The sequence below is a fragment of the Haliotis rubra genome, unplaced genomic scaffold, assembly GCF_003918875.1.
Source record: "Haliotis rubra isolate DU_JTF1 unplaced genomic scaffold, ASM391887v1 Scf1027, whole genome shotgun sequence".
NCBI lineage: Eukaryota > Metazoa > Mollusca > Gastropoda > Lepetellida > Haliotidae > Haliotis > Haliotis rubra.
The window spans coordinates 188,155-205,376 of record NW_025764923.1 but is presented as its reverse complement, the minus strand read 5'-3'; the positions used below and the strand labels follow the sequence as shown (position 1 = coordinate 205,376).

The 17,222-nt window shown below is 45.2% G+C and overlaps 1 protein-coding gene across 1 annotated transcript in view; it reads left to right on the top strand.

The window, feature by feature from the left end:
* LOC124271551 overlaps positions 1–14,431 on the top strand; it is a 41,082-nt gene extending 26,651 nt beyond the window's left edge. The window contains exons 2-3 of the mRNA XM_046706694.1: positions 13,728–13,902; positions 14,194–14,431. Of these exons, the coding sequence (XP_046562650.1) occupies positions 13,728–13,902; positions 14,194–14,431 (413 nt within the window). The remainder of the gene's footprint in view (positions 1–13,727; positions 13,903–14,193) is intronic.
* Positions 14,432–17,222: the final 2,791 nt, after the last annotated feature.

Sequence of the window (17,222 nt, the reverse complement as noted above, 5' to 3'; positions counted from 1 at the left end):
CCTAATGGCGGTCTGCTGGAACACGCAGTAGTATAAGCGAAAGAAACATAAAACTTATGTTCTGCTCAGAGCCCCTGAGGGTGTGCCTGGGGGTACAACGAAAACTGGTACCATCTTTTTTCATAAGTCTGTTTTATCATCAGGAATAAATAAGCGTCCCTGGATTTATATTTTCCTCACTCATGTTATCACATTGGGAAGTTCTGTAGATATAAGAATAATTCGTCACGAAATGTGTATTGTTTACGGATTAGGAATAACATACAACTTGCCAGGTCACCAGGCGAATTCCCAGAGGAAAAGGACATCGACAGAACATTTTTGTAAATACTAGTATCTCACAACAGTCCCTGCAAAAATTTAAATCGGAAGTACGTCACTAGTACTACGTCATTTATTACGTGTTTGGCGTTGTACAGCCCCAAAATGTAAAATCAAGACAATATGTAAAAACTAACACAATATGTAAGAAATTAACGCAAAACGTAAAATATAACGCAATATGTATATGATTAACACCAAATGTAAAAAATGTCTTTAAAGCAATATGTAAACACCTAACGCAAAATGTAAAATCAATATTTAACGCAGTTTGTAAAAGACTAACGGAATCTGTGAAATGCAGCTTTATTGTTGTGTATTGTTTTGGCGACTGAAATTATTTTTTTAGAAACTTTACTTTATTGTTTTTCAAAATAACTAAGCTATTGCAATATTTCTGACAAAATTAACCTCATTTCTAACTTAATTGATATCTGATCTTTTGGGTCGTTTAACATCAAAGTAACGCCGATAACTGTGTAATATACATGTATAGCGATACTTGATATCATAATCGATATTCGACAGTATCCAAGGAAATCATTGTATTCTTCATAGTTGTTTTACATAAATGGTCATATGGGTTGTATTCATTATGTCCTATTCCAGGAGGTTTTACCTTTTGGCCCTTGTTTATCCCACAACGCGCATGTAGCGCAAAGTTGGGGACATAAAATTACCCTCCGCATTGGGTACGGTAACCAAGGTTTAACTTGGAATTCTGCAGATATAAGTTTTTTGTATTTGTTTTCTTTTTCTTTTCATTGTTTTTGTTGAGAGATCAGTTTTGCTTTCAGATTTGTCCTATTTAGTGGTGAATTAATTGCAAAACATTTTCCTTTATAGAATTGATGTGTTAGTTAGTGTGTTTTTTAATCTCACCTCAAAATGCACAAATCAAATGCAACAAATCCTGATAAAAGTTTGAGCCATCCCATAAGAATTACGAGAGACTTGGTAATTTGTTTCAGAAACACTTTTAATGAATTTAGGAGAAAACATCATATTTATGATGATGTATTAACAAATATTATATTACTCCAAAATGTGAAAATTACTGTTGTGTCGATGTCGATGTGTCAATGGATACAAATATATTTGATTTAGAAATGGTAAATCCATCTTGAAGTTTCAGGTATAATGGAAATGTAAGACGCATCGCAGTGATTCGGGTATTTCCATTCCAGTCATATCTGATTTCCTTCAATCAAGTCACAGGTAATATTGCTGCCAATGAAATTGAGTAATACCAGAGACATTTGAGATTGGATCCCGATGTGTTTATCGACTATGCTTATATGTATGCTGAACGAGGTAAATTTTTGCAAAAAAAATGTAATCTGAAGTTTATTTTGTAAGAAACATTGGGATAGCTTAGTTTTTGTAAATGAAGTCAATGTTTTCCAATATAAAAAAAAATGGATTTCGATTGCCACCCCTAATATTCAAACCTAAAACTGGATTTTACATATTGCGTTAATTTTTTACATATTAAGTTAAAACTTGTTTTTGCATTTTGCGTTAGGTGTTGTACTTTTTGCTTTAAAGACATATTTTGCATATTGCGTTAATATTTTACATATTGCGTTATTTTTTACGTTTTGCGTTAGGTTTTTACATATTGCGTTATCTTTTACATATTGTGTTGATTTTACATATTGGGGTTGTACAGGCGTCTCCCTTTTCTCAAACATCTGACATCATCACTATTTAATGGGGTTTCCTGAACGCGAGGACGTGATGTGTGTACTGTATTTACTGGCAGTGGTTGTGTGCATGGTGATTTGCTATTAAAATGATTACAACTAGTCTACAGTAGTGATAGGTCTGGTGATCCTGGCACAGTCAGGCTGGTAAAGCTCATCATTAGCTCAGGGCCCTGGACCCTCTACACGCAGCCCAGACAGCGAATGGGAATTTTCGCAGGAAGAAAGAATATGTAGACTCCCCAACACAGCAGCCTTCTGCATAACTCAGAGTGACAGGAGAGCTGTTGAGTTGAGTCCCACCCGGGATTCGGACGGCCGAAAGCACCCATGGCCAAAAGCTATGAATAGACAATGACAGTGAGGACTACAGTAGTGACAGGTGACCGTGAGAACAAGAGTAGTGACAGGCGACCGTGAGAACTACAGTTGTGACAGGTGACCGTGAGAACTACTATAGAGACAGGTGACCGTGACAACTACAGTAGTGACAGGTGACTGTGAGAACAAGAGTAGTGACAGGCCACCGTGAAAACTACAGTTGTGACAGGTGACGTGAGAACTACAATAGTGACAGGTGACCGTGAGAACTACAGTAGTGATAGGTGGCGTGAGAACTACAGTAGTGACAGGTCACCATGAGAACTACAGTAGTGATAGGTGGCGTGAGAACTACAGTAGAGACAGGTCACCATGAGAACTCCTGTAGCGACAGGTGACTATGAGAACTTCAGTAGCGACAGGTGACATTCAGAACTACTGTAGCGACAGGTGACCATGAGAACTACTGTAGCGACAGGTGACTGTGAGAACTATAGAAGTGACAGGTGACCGTGAGAACTACAGTATTGACAGGTGACCGTGAGAACTACAGTAGCGACAGGTGACCGTGACGATTACAGTGCCGACAGGTGACCGTGAGAACTACAGTAGCGACAGGTGACCGTGAGAGCTATAGTAGTGACAGGTGACCATGAGAACTGTAGTAGTGACAGGTGACTGTGAGAACTACGGTAGTGACAGGTGACCGTGAGAACTACAGTACTGACAGGTGACCGTGAGAACTACAGTAGTGACAGGTGACCGTGAGAGCTACAGTAGTGACAGGTGACCGTGAGAGTTACAGTACTGACAGGTGACCGTGAGAGCTACAGCAGGGACAGGTGACCGTGAGAACTACAATACTGACAGGTGACCGTGAGAGCTAAGTAGGGACAGGTGACCGTGGGAACGACAGTAGCCACATTTCTGACATAGCTGGTCGCGATAAAATAATAGATACACTGAACAACATTTTCCTATTAGAAACACTGAGCCAGAGGCGTAGATTATTTGAACAGATAAACCCGCCGTGTGACGTGACTGACATACAAACAGACACCCTGATGCGTCAGTATTCCCTCTAGCTGGAGAGACAACAGCGTCTACACACTAGGGCCGTCTACGCCGGGGACAGAAACAGCTAGTCAAAGGTAGGAGGAACACTACTTTACCAATCACACGGTCAAGGTTTCATGTGTTAAGAATTATAGTACCGTTCCACAAACATCTCCTTTGTTTCTTCTACATATTACTTCTCGACACCGCATGGAGTACCTAATTCCAAGATATAATTACAATTCTGGTGTTCCACGCCGAGATATTGCTGGAATATGGCTAAAAGCGGCGTAAAACCATACTCACTCACTCGTATGGGCCAACAGAGGAGACACCCTGTTGAATGTCTTCCCCGTTGACGGGCGTTGGTAGAGATCATAAACTAAACACCAGCTGCAGGAAACTAGGACATGTATGTTGTTGTTTACCCGGGAAGATCCGGGTTAGAATATTGATCTTCAGTAACCCATGCTTGTCGTAAGATGCCAATAACGGGATAGGGTGGTCAGGCTCACTGACTTGGTTAACACTTGTCATCGTATCCCAATTGTGCTCATGCTGTTGATTGCCTGGTCCAGACTCGATCATTTACAGACCGTCGCGATATAGCTGGAATATTGCTGAGTGCGGCGTAGAACAACATACCGACCGACTGTTGTACTTCCCAGTGACCTGGCCTCCAACACGTGACCTCCAACACGTGACCATATATCTGATGCATCCTTACGTCATCAACTGACGTGATGGGAGTTGACATATTCAATATACTGCCACACCCAGGCATTTATATTAACAACTTGTCTCTACCACTTAATCACACATCCGTCCTTTTGTGCTCTAACACTCGATCACACATCCGTCCTTTTGTACTCGATCCCTAAGTTCCCCACAATCCGCACAAATATGCTACATCGCAATGTCCTGAAAATGTACCCGTAAATCCCAAAGGTTGCCCGAAATGTAACATGGTGCAGTCTTACCTCCCTTTGAGGGTACAGACTACATTGTAAAAAATACCAGCGCCTTGAGCATGCACTAGTTGCCTGGATATGTGCGCTATATACATATCCTAAATATCCTATAATAATTATATCATCGTATCGAGTAGATTCGACTGATACCTATATGTGGGTTGCCAGTCGCATACGACACCTGTAAAGTTGTAACCGTTTGTTAGTGGACAACCCCTGATGGTCGTAGCTGGACTAATGCTGTTGTACACAGTTGACGAACTCATTTGTACCCGTTCACACCCTGCGTCCCTTCAGGTTCACCCCCCCACACTTAATACCCCTCACCCCCACCCACCCAAACATGGAGCACCCTCTCCGTACATTGATTCAGTCTTCTACTCGTTTCTGCTTGCAGAATGGAGTTCGTGTGGTACTTTACAGCTTTCCTGCTCCTGTCGCCGACTGTCTCATATGCAGGTAAGTTGATGTTTCGATGGGTTCATATCGGGGTTTCTTGTGGGCCATGGTGATGTTTCGATGGGTTCATATCGGGGTTTCTTGTGGGCCATGGTGATGTTTCGATGGGTTCATATCGGGGCTCCTTTTGGGCCATGGTGATGTTTCGATGGGTTCATATCGGGGCTCCTTGTGGGCCATGGTGATGTTTCGATGGGTTCATATCGGGGCTCCTTGTGGGCCATGGTGATGTTTCGATGGGTTCATATCGGGGCCCCTTGTGGGCCATGGTGATGTTTCGATGGGTTCATATCGGGGCTCCTTGTGGGCCATGGTGATGTTTCGATGGGTTCATATCGGGGCCCCTTGTGGGCCATGGTGATGTTTCGATGGGTTCATATCGGGGCTCCTTGTGGGCCATGGTGATGTTTTGATGGGTTCATATCGGGGCTCCTTGTGGGCCATGGTGATGTTTCGATGGCGTTGTTATGCTCATGGGCGATGACGGCTCGAGAGCGAAGGTCTAGCATTGTCATCAGTGAATATGAGACAAGTGTGAAACAGTGAATGGTTGCACCATGCGCGTTCTCTTAGTTTTCATCACATTCAAAAGAAGCAACCAACTGAATCCGTGTACGCCTTCTCTTAACATAAACACTGACTCGTCGTTCATATGTATGGAGTATTTGTTCAGCCAATGCTTAAAACACGTTTGTGGGACAAGCAGTAAGTTGGAGACAGATTATTTTTGCATTATTCCAATGGATTGATTTTAATTTCAATCCTACTTTACCCCCTCCTTCCCTAACTCACTCACTCCAAACTGTGACATTCGTTATCAGTGTGTATCACAAGCTGCGATGGAAGAGCGACTGATGACGGCATGCGCTACCCCGACTGTGACGACTGCGACTTCTACATCCGATGTGAGACGAGCGGGATGTTGAGAAGGCGATGCCCCCTGACGCTCGCCTTCAATGCTGATGCTGGGAACTGCGATTACCCAGCCAATGCAAAGTGTGGGTAAGCTTCAGCGTGTTGTTTTAGACGGCAAGTAACTGCAGCATCCGTGACGACCATACAATCAATTCTTATCTTGGATATGGAAAATAAGTTTCAAACGCGAACTGTAATGTAAGAAGAGACTCATATTTAAGACCGGCCCTTTATGTGGGCATCCCTGGCCACTCATACCTGTCATAAATCAACTATTAACGGAACGACTTAATTCTGCAGGGCAACATCAGCGACAACGTCCATAACAACATCAGCAACAACGTCCTCTACGACGACATCAGCCACTACGTCTCAAACAACAATTTCACCTACAACGTCATCTACCACCACTACAACATCGGCAACAACGTCACCTACAACGACATCAGCAACTACCACGTCTCAAACAACAACTTCGCAAATAACGTCGCCAACTGTCACAACCTCGCCAATAACAACGTCTTCCACTACAACTACGGCAAGAACAACACCGCCAGCAGCTCGAGGTGATTTCTTATGCACAATCAAAGGATATGTTATTTATATATACACTTGAATTGTACAGTTTGTTCCTTAAGAATGAGGGGCCGCGAGGTAGCAGAATGGTTACAGCGTCCGCTCGTCACACTGAAGCATGGGTACAATATGTAAAGCCCTTTTCTAGTGTCCCAAGCTGGAATATTGACAAAACACTCACTCACTCACTCACACACCTACAACATGACGGCGTGTACCACGCATCTCACTGGACAGTGTCTGGTGCTGACCCCATACGGATAGTCTCTTCAAACCTGGACAGGTAAATGTGTTTTCTTTGGAAATGACACCATCCGAACATCGTCATCATGTTGAGACGGCGAGCTGAATCAGGGTGTTCGCGCAATTCGAAAAAAAATAAAAAAATAAATGGAATAGAACCTGGGCTTACTAAGTGTTAAATCTCTCTTGCAATAGGACAAGCGTACACTCATCCACTTTCTCCCCAAGAACCTCAAATTGTATAATGTAACATGAGACATCAGTTTATTCCCTGTTGTGTTCATGTACGGAAGATCTCAGGATAAAGAATCCGTACTGTTAATACTTGGGAGTGAATGACTGCTCTTGTGGCGCTGTCGGAGCCCAGGTTATGTTGTCTTCGCCGTTGATGGAGGCGAACAGGATATCTTACCCCCTTCCGAACAGTGGATTGCTTATCTTAGAGCTACATGTTTTGTCATCTCTTCTTAAACATTCTGTAACGATAAAACTTTTCAGTTGTGTCGTTTATATCTCGGCATGGGTTGTCCAGCCCCCTGAAGTCCCGCCAACAATGTTTGTATCTGGGCATGGGTTGTCCAGCCCCCTGAAGTCCCGCCAACAGTGTTTGTATCTGGGCATGGGTTGTCCAGCCCCCTGAAGTCCCGCCAACAGTGTTTGTATCTGGGCATGGGTTGTCCAGCCCCCTGAAGTCCCGCCAACAGTGTTTGTATCTAGGCATTGGTTGTCCAGCTCCCTGAAGTCCCGCCAACAGTGTTTGTATCTGGGCATGGGTTGTCCAGCCCCCTGAAGTCCCGCCAACAGTGTTTGTATCTGGGCATGGGTTGTCCAGCCCCCTGAAGTTCCGCCAACAGTGTTTGTATCTGGGCATGGGTTGTCCAGCCCCCTGAAGTCCCGCCAACAGTGTTTGTATATGGGCATGGGTTGTCCAGCCCCTGAAGTCCCGCCAACAGTGTTTGTATCTGGGCATGGGTTGTCCAGCCCCCTGAAGTCCCGCCAACAGTGTTTGTATCTGGGCATGGGTTGTCCAGCCCCCTGAAGTCCCGCCAACAGTGTTTGTATATGGGCATGGGTTGTCCAGCCCCCTGAAGTCCCGCCAACAGTGTTTGTATCTGGGCATGGGTTGTCCAGCCCCCTGAAGTCCCGCCAACAGTGTTTGTATCTGGGCATGGGTTGTCCAGCCCCCTGAAGTCCCGCCAACACTGTTATGAGTAGCGGTGTATTCTCATCATTGTATCCTACTTGTAGCGGTGTATTCTCATCATTGTACCCTACTTGTAGCGGTGTATCCTCATCATTGTATCCTACTTGTAGCGGTGTATTCTCATCATTGTATCCTACTTGTAGCGGTGTATTCTCATCATTGTATCCTATTTGTAGCGGTGTATTCTCATCATTGTATCCTACTTGTAGCGGTGTATTCTCATCATTGTACCCTACTTGTAGCGGTGTATCCTCATCATTGTATCCTACTTGTAGTGGTGTATCCTCATCATTGAATCTTACTTGCAGCGGTGTATCCTCATCATTGTATCCTACTTGTAGCGGTGTATTCTCATCATTGTATCCTTCTTGTAGCGGTGTATCCTCATCATTGTATCCTACTTGTAGCGGTGTATTCTCATCATTGTATCCTACTTGTAGCGGTGTATCCTCATCATTGTATCCTACTTGTAGCGGTGTATTCTCATCATTGTATCCTTCTTGTAGCGGTGTATCCTCATCATTGTATCCTACTTGTAGCGGTGTATTCTCATCATTGTATCCTACTTGTAGCGGTGTATCCTCATCATTGTATCCTACTTGTAGTGGTGTATCCTCATCATTGTATCCTACTTGCAGCGGTGTATCCTCATCATTGTATCCTACTTGTAGCGGTGTATTCTCATCATTGTATCCTACTTGTAGCGGTGTATTCTCATCATTGTATCCTTCTTGTAGCGGTGTATTCTCATCATTGTATCCTACTTGTAGCGGTGTATCCTCATCATTGTATCCTACTTGTAGCGGTGTATTCTCATCATTGTATCCTACTTGTAGCGGTGTATTCTCATCATTGTATCCTACTTGTAGCGGTGTATTCTCATCATTGTACCCTACTTGTAGCGGTGTATCCTCATCATTGTATCCTACTTGTAGTGGTGTATCCTCATCATTGAATCCTACTTGCAGCGGTGTATCCTCATCATTGTATCCTACTTGTAGCGGTGTATTCTCATCATTGCATCCTACTTGTAGCGGTGTATTCTCATCATTGTATCCTACTTGTAGCGGTGTATTCCCATCATTGTATCCTACTTGTAGTGGTGTATTGTCATCATTGTATCCTACTTGTAGCGGTGTATCCTCATCATTGTATCCTACTTGTAGCGGTGTATTCTCATCATTGTATCCTACTTGTAGCGGTGTATCCTCATCATTGTATCCTACTTGTAGCGGTGTATCCTCATCATTGTATCCTACTTGTAGCGGTGTATTCTCATCATTGTATCTTACTTGTAGCGGTGTATCGTCATCATTGTATCCTACTTGTGTCTTCTTTCCTCCCTGATTTCACATGTATCTGTCATGTGCAATCATATTCCAGCTGTGTTAGGGAAGTCTATAAATGATCGAGTCTAGGCCAAATATTGACACCATGATCATCGATCTTCACAAAGAGGATATATGTCAACCAAGTCAGCAAGCCTGCCCACCCGGTCCTCTTATAGCCTCTTACTACTGAAGGCAATCTAAGAAGCCGTGTATTGGAATGAGGAACCTAACCAACACCTTCTCTCCGAACTTCCCAATATAAAACCAGAAGTCAAACTGAGAACCAGGTACTAACCTCCCCCAGTACACTTTCCTGCTTGATAAGGGGGCGGTGGGGTAGACCAGTGTTCAAAGCTTTCGTTGGTCGATCCAAAAGTTTTGTTTCGATTGACGGAATATTGCTAAAAGCGGCGTAAAAGTCAACTCACTCAATCACACACTATCTGGTTCCGTAACGTCGGCTTGTATCAAGTGGAGAGGCAACTTCTGCTGATGCTCCGAAAGTGCGTATCTATATACATACTATCAATCACTGGATTACCTGGTCCAGATTCGATCAGTTACAATCGGCCGTTAGAATGTTCGATTATTAAGCAATGTTACAAACCCAACCCAAAATGGCCCTTTTGTAAATAGATGATGGTGTTTGATCTGACTGGGGACAGAGTAGGGAGCACACAAACCAGGGTTGTCCAGCCCCCTGAAGTTCCGCCAACAGTGTTTGGATCTGGGCATGGGTTGTCCAGCCCCCTGAAGTTCCGCCAACAATGTTTGCATCTGGGCATGGGTTGTCCAGCCCCCTGAAGTCCCGCCAACAATGTTTGTATCTGGGCATGGGTTGTCCAGCCCCCTGAAGTCCCGCCAACAGTGTTTGTATCTGGGCATGGGTTGTCCAGCCCCCTGAAGTCCCGCCAAAAGTGTTTGTATCTGGACATGGGTTGTCCAGCCCCCTCAAGTTCCGCCAAAAGTGTTTGTATCTTGACATGGGTTGTCCAGCCCCCTGAAGTTCCGCCAACAGTGTTTGTATCTGGGCATGGGTTGTCCAGCCCCCTGAAGTCCCGCCAACAGTGTTTGTATCTGGGCATGGGTTGTCCAGCCCCCTGAAGTCCCGCCAACAGTGTTTGTATCTGGGCATGGGTTGTCCAGCCCCCTGAAGTCCCGCCAACAGTGTTTGTATCTGGGCATGGGTTGTCCAGCCCCCTGAAGTCCCGCCAACACTGTTTGTATCTGGGCATGGGTTGTCCAGCCCCCTGAAGTCCCGCCAACAGTGTTTGTATATGGGCATGGGTTGTCCAGCCCCCTGAAGTCCCGCCAACAGTGTTTGTATCTGGACATGGGTTGTCCAGCCCCTGAAGTCCCGCCAACAGTGAAGTCCCGCCAACAGTGTTTGTATATGGGCATGGGTTGTCCAGCCCCTGAAGTCCCGCCAACAGTGTTTGTATCTGGGCATGGGTTGTCCAGCCCCCTGAAGTTCCGCCAACAGTGTTTGTATCTGGGCATGGGTTGTCCAGCCCCCTGAAGTCCCGCCAACAGTGTTTGTATCTGGTCCCGCCACATGGGTTGTCCAGCCCCCTGAAGTCCCGCCAACAGTGTTTGTATCTGGGCATGGGCTTGTCCAGCCCCTGAAGTCCCGCCAACAGTGTTTGTATCTGGGCATGGGTTGTCCAGCCCCCGAAGTCCCGCCAACAATGTTTGTATCTGGGCATTGGTTGTCCAGCCCCCTAACCAACACCTGAAGTCCCGCCAACAGTGTTTGTATCTGGGACATGGGTTGTCCAGACCCCTGAAGTCCCGCCAACAGTTGTATCTGGGCATTGGTTGTCCAGCTGAAGTCCCGCCAACAGTGTTTGTATCTGGACATGGGTTGTCCAGCCCCTGAAGTCCCGCCAACAGTGTTTGTATCTGGGCATGGGTTGTCCAGCCCCATGAAGTCCCGCCAACAGTGTTTGTATCTGGGCATGGGTTGTCCAGCCCCATGAAGTCCCGCCAACAGTGTTTGTATCTGGGCATGGGTTGTCCAGCCCCCTGAAGTCCCGCCAACAGTGTTTGTATCTGGACATGGGTTGTCCAGCCCCTGAAGTCCGCCAACAGTGTTTGTATCTGGGCATGGGTTGTCCAGCCCCTGAAGTCCCGCCAACAGTGTTTGTATCTGGGCATGGGTTGTCCAGCCCCTGAAGTCCCGCCAACAATGTGTTTGTATCTGGGCATTGGTTGTCCAGCCCTGAAGTCCGCCAACAGTGTTTGTATCTGGGCATGGGTTGTCCAGACCCCTGAAGTCCCGCCAACAGTGTATGTATCTGGGCATTGGTTGTCCAGCCCCCTGAAGTCCCGCCAACGGTGTTTGTATCTGGGCATGGGTTGTCCAGCCCCCTGAAGTCCCGCCAACAGTGTTTGTATATGGGCATGGGTTGTCCAGCCCCTTGAAGTCCCGCCAACAGTGTTTGTATCTAGGCATTGGTTGTCCAGCCCCATGAAGTCCCGCCAACAGTGTTTGTATCTGGGCATTGGTTGTCCAGCCCCATGAAGTCCCGCCAACAGTGTTTGTATCTGGGCATGGGTTGTCCAGCCCCCTGAAGTCCCGCCAACAGTGTTTGTATCTGGACATGGGTTGTCCAGACCCCTGTAGTCCCGCCAACAGTGTTTGTATCTGGGCATGGGTTGTCCAGCCCCCTGAAGTCCCGCCAACAGTGTTTGTATCTGGGCATGGGTTGTCCAGCCCCCTGAAGTCCCGCCAACAGTGTTTGTATCTGGGCATGGGTTGTCCAGCCCCCTGAAGTCCCGCCAACAGTGTTTGTATCTGGGCATGGGTTGTCCAGCCCCCTGAAGTCCCGCCAACAGTGTTTGTATCTGGGCATGGGTTGTCCAGCCCCCTGAAGTCCCGCCAACACTGTTATGAGTAGCGGTGTATTCTCATCATTGTATCCTACTTGTAGCGGTGTATTCTCATCATTGTACCCTACTTGTAGCGGTGTATCCTCATCATTGTATCCTACTTGTAGCGGTGTATTCTCATCATTGTATCCTACTTGTAGCGGTGTATTCTCATCATTGTATCCTATTTGTAGCGGTGTATTCTCTTCATTGTATCCTACTTGTAGCGGTGTATTCTCATCATTGTACCCTACTTGTAGCGGTGTATCCTCATCATTGTATCCTACTTGTAGTGGTGTATCCTCATCATTGTATCCTACTTGCAGCGGTGTATCCTCATCATTGTATCCTACTTGTAGCGGTGTATTCTCATCATTGTATCCTACTTGTAGCGGTGTATTCTCATCATTGTATCCTTCTTGTAGCGGTGTATTCTCATCATTGTATCCTACTTGTAGCGGTGTATCCTCATCATTGTATCCTACTTGTAGCGGTGTATTCTCATCATTGTATCCTACTTGTAGCGGTGTATTCTCATCATTGTATCCTACTTGTAGCGGTGTATTCTCATCATTGTACCCTACTTGTAGCGGTGTATCCTCATCATTGTATCCTACTTGTAGTGGTGTATCCTCATCATTGAATCCTACTTGCAGCGGTGTATCCTCATCATTGTATCCTACTTGTAGCGGTGTATTCTCATCATTGCATCCTACTTGTAGCGGTGTATTCTCATCATTGTATCCTACTTGTAGCGGTGTATTCCCATCATTGTATCCTACTTGTAGCGGTGTATTGTCATCATTGTATCCTACTTGTAGCGGTGTATCCTCATCATTGTATCCTACTTGTAGCGGTGTATTCTCATCATTGTATCCTACTTGTAGCGGTGTATCCTCATCATTGTATCCTACTTGTAGCGGTGTATCCTCATCATTGTATCCTACTTGTAGCGGTGTATTCTCATCATTGTATCTTACTTGTAGCGGTGTATCGTCATCATTGTATCCTACTTGTGTCTTCTTTCCTCCCTGATTTCACATGTATCTGTCATGTGCAATCATATTCCAGCTGTGTTAGGGAAGTCTATAAATGATCGAGTCTAGGCCAAATATTGACACCATGATCATCGATCTTCACAAAGAGGATATATGTCAACCAAGTCAGCAAGCCTGCCCACCCGGTCCTCTTATAGCCTCTTACTACTGAAGGCAATCTAAGAAGCCGTGTATTGGAATGAGGAACCTAACCAACACCTTCTCTCCGAACTTCCCAATATAAAACCAGAAGTCAAACTGAGAACCAGGTACTAACCTCCCCCAGTACACTTTCCTGCTTGATAAGGGGGCGGTGGGGTAGACCAGTGCTCAAAGCTTTCGTTGGTCGATCCAAAAGTTTTGTTTCGATTGACGGAATATTGCTAAAAGCGGCGTAAAAGTCAACTCACTCACTCACACACTATCTGGTTCCGTAACGTCGGCTTGTATCAAGTGGAGAGGCAACTTCTGCTGATGCTCCGAAAGTGCGTATCTATATACATACTATCAATCACTGGATTGCCTGGTCCAGATTCGATCAGTTACAATCGGCCGTTAGAATGTTCGATTATTAAGCAATGTTACAAACCCAACCCAAAATGGCCCTTTTGTAATAGATGATGGTGTTTGATCTGACTGGGGACAGAGTAGGGAGCACACAAACCAGGGTTATGTTAGTGATCCATTCACAGACAGTTTGGTATGCTTTGTTACAGAATGCAGAAACGACTGCAGTGGGGTGGTAGGGCTGGCCATGTATCGGGACTGCCGATTCTGCCGGGACTTTCGAACCTGCTTCGGTAGTTATGAAGTCAACCATACATGCACAAGTGGCCTTGCGTACAACCATGTGACCGGAAACTGCTTCCCTGTGGCCGAAGTGAATTGTGGGTGAGTAGTCCCGCACAGGAAGGCGTGATGTGTTGTGACCGTACAAAAAAATAATTGTTCTTGGTGGGTTCGAAGGGGCATCTGATGATGACCAACCTGGGTCTCCTTTCACAAAGCACTAAGGTGATCGTAAGTCACTAAGGTAACCCTAGTACAATGTTAAGAATGGGAGTTAAGGTTAACCCTAGTAAAGGTTGCTTCGTGAAAGGAACCCCTAAGCCCTCTTTGTTTCATGTATATATTTTTAAATATGTAATTGATATTAATAATTTTAAAAATCATGTGTTTCAGGAGCTCAAGTCGAATACTGACATCTTCTGTGGAGGAAGGCATTAATCAAACGACTTGCGTGGATGACTGCAGCGGCCGTCCAAGCGGCAACTACCAGTCATGTTCCACGTGTCATGGTTTTACCACCTGCTCTAACGGAATTACCTACAAAATGAAATGTGCCGTGCCGGCGTTGTGGTACGACTCCAGCGTGGGAGCGTGTATTGCTGTATCATCCACCTGCTTCTATGCAGGGTAGGGATGTACCTCATACAGTCCAAGGTGTAACTAAAACAAACAAATATGGTATTAATTGACTATTTCTAGGTAAATGCTATAGACTACATTTGCTACTTTCTTCAGTTGTTGGAAGGAGTATCAGCACAATTACTAAATATCATCATGAACACTGGACTTTGGACTTATATTCCTTATTTAGCAATATTGCGTTATAACACACATGGACATGGCGTGGTAGAACATAATACAGGGTGTGGTATTCTGCTGTAGTTGTTTTGAAACACCATCTGATCTGACCACCTTGTGTACAAACAACACCGTAACAGCGGGACCACCCTGCCTAACAGCACTACAAGATCATCTGGCCCAAGACCACCCTGCCTAACAGCACTACAAGATCATCTGGCCCAAGACCACCCTGCCTAACAGCACTACAAGATCATCTGGCCCAAGACCACCCTGTCTAACAACACTACAAGATCATCTGGCCCAAGACCACCCAAAGACTACCGCCAACCTACAACATAACAACTCATTATTATCTTACAACCACGCTCAGGCTGTTTAACAACAGAATTAGGAACAACATTACAACAGAGAACAGTGCAGTTGGCGCTCCATGACAGCAGATCTAGAGCATCTTGTCGTTACATCCCCGGTCCACGCCTACATGACAGCAGATCTAGAGCATCTTGTCGTTACATCCCCGGTCCACGCCTACATGACAGCAGAACTAGAACATCTTGTCGTTACATCCCCGCTCCACGCCTACATGACAGCAGATCTAGAGCATCTTGTCGTTACATCCCCGGTCCACGCCTACATGACAGCAGATCTAGAGCATCTTGTCGTTACATCCCCGGTCCACGCCTACATGACAGCAGATCTAGAGCATCTTGTCGTTACATCCCCGGTCCACGCCTACATGACAGCAGATCTAGAGCATCTTGTCGTTACATCCCCGGTCCACGCCTGTATGACCGCCTTTCTACAATGACAAAGCAACAAAATTATTTCACATCTGATCTGAAACAGAGCTATATCTTACACATGACACGTGACATCGTACATTTCCTGTAGACGGCAAAACTGGTTGCGGGAAAAGACAAAATTAAAACGAGAAATACACAATTACCTTTTGTTTGTTTGTTGTTTAACGCCGCACTTAGCTATCTTCCAGCTATATGGCGGCGGTCTGTGAATAATCGAGACTGGACCAGACAATCCAGTGATCAACATCATAAGCATCGATCTACGCAATTGGGATACGATGAAATGCGTGAACCATGTTGGCGAGCCTGACCACCCGATCCTGTTAGAAACCTTTTACGACAAGCATGGGATTCTGTTGAGCAATTCTAACCCGGACCTTCAAGGGTTCACACATTCACCGAATGTGTGTTTGTGTGTTCGCCAGATTGTACTCCGTCGGCCGTATTCACCTGAACTCATGTTTTCTTTGTTTGTTGGTGTAACTTAGTTCCGGCTACATGCCCACCAGCAAATAGTCTGGACACCCAGTGATCGATAGAGTGAGCAACACTTGCCCCACGCTGTCAGGCTATGACACATTTGTCCATGTAGCTGATCTGTCTGGTTACCCCTTATTCAAGCGTGGGTTCCAGGGAATCAAATTAAGTCACCGATCTATTAGGTCGCCCCTCAGACCAGGGTAGGTATGAGGTAACTCGTACCAATATGTGTCCATGTGATATATACCACTCCTACCAATATGTCGCCATGTGATATATACCACTCGTACCATATGTCGCCATATGATATATACCACTCGTACCAATATGTCGCCATGTGATATATACCACTCGTACCAATATGTCGCCATGTGATATATACCACTCGTACCAATATGTCGCCATATGATATATACCACTCGTACCAATATGTCGCCATGTGATATATACCACTCGTACCAATATGTCGCCATGTGATATATACCACTCGTACCAATATGTCGCCATGTGATATATACCATTCGTATCAATATGTTGCCATGTGATATATACCACTCGTATCAATATGTCGCCATGTGATATATACCACTCGTACCAATATGTCGCCATGTGATATATACCACTAGTATCAATATGTCGCCATGTGATATATACCACTAGTATCAATATGTCGCCATGTGATATATACCACTCGTATCAATATCTCGCCATATGATATATACCACTCGTACCAATATGTCGCCATGTGATATATACCACTCGTATCAATATGTCGCCATGTGATATATACCACTCGTATCAATATGTCGCCATGTGATATATACCACTCGTACCAATATGTCGCCATATGATATATACCACTAGTACCAATATGTCGCCATATGATATATACCACTCGTCCCAATGTGTCGCCATGTGATATATACCACTCGTATCAATATGTCGCCATATGATATATACCACTCGTACCAATATGTCGCCATGTGATATATACCACTCGTACCAATATGTCGCCATGTGGTATATACCACTCGTACCAATATGTCGCCATATGATATATACCACTCGTTCCAATATGTCGCCATGTGATATATACCACTCGTATCAATATGTCGCCATATGATATATACCACTCGTACCAATATGTCGCCATGTGATATATACCACTCGTACCAATATGTCGCCATATGATATATACCACTCGTACCAATATGTCGCTGTGATATATACCACTCGTACCAATATATCGCCATGTGATATATACCACTCGTACCAATATGTCGCCATGTGATATATACCACTCGTACCAATATGTCGCCATGTGGTATATACCACTCG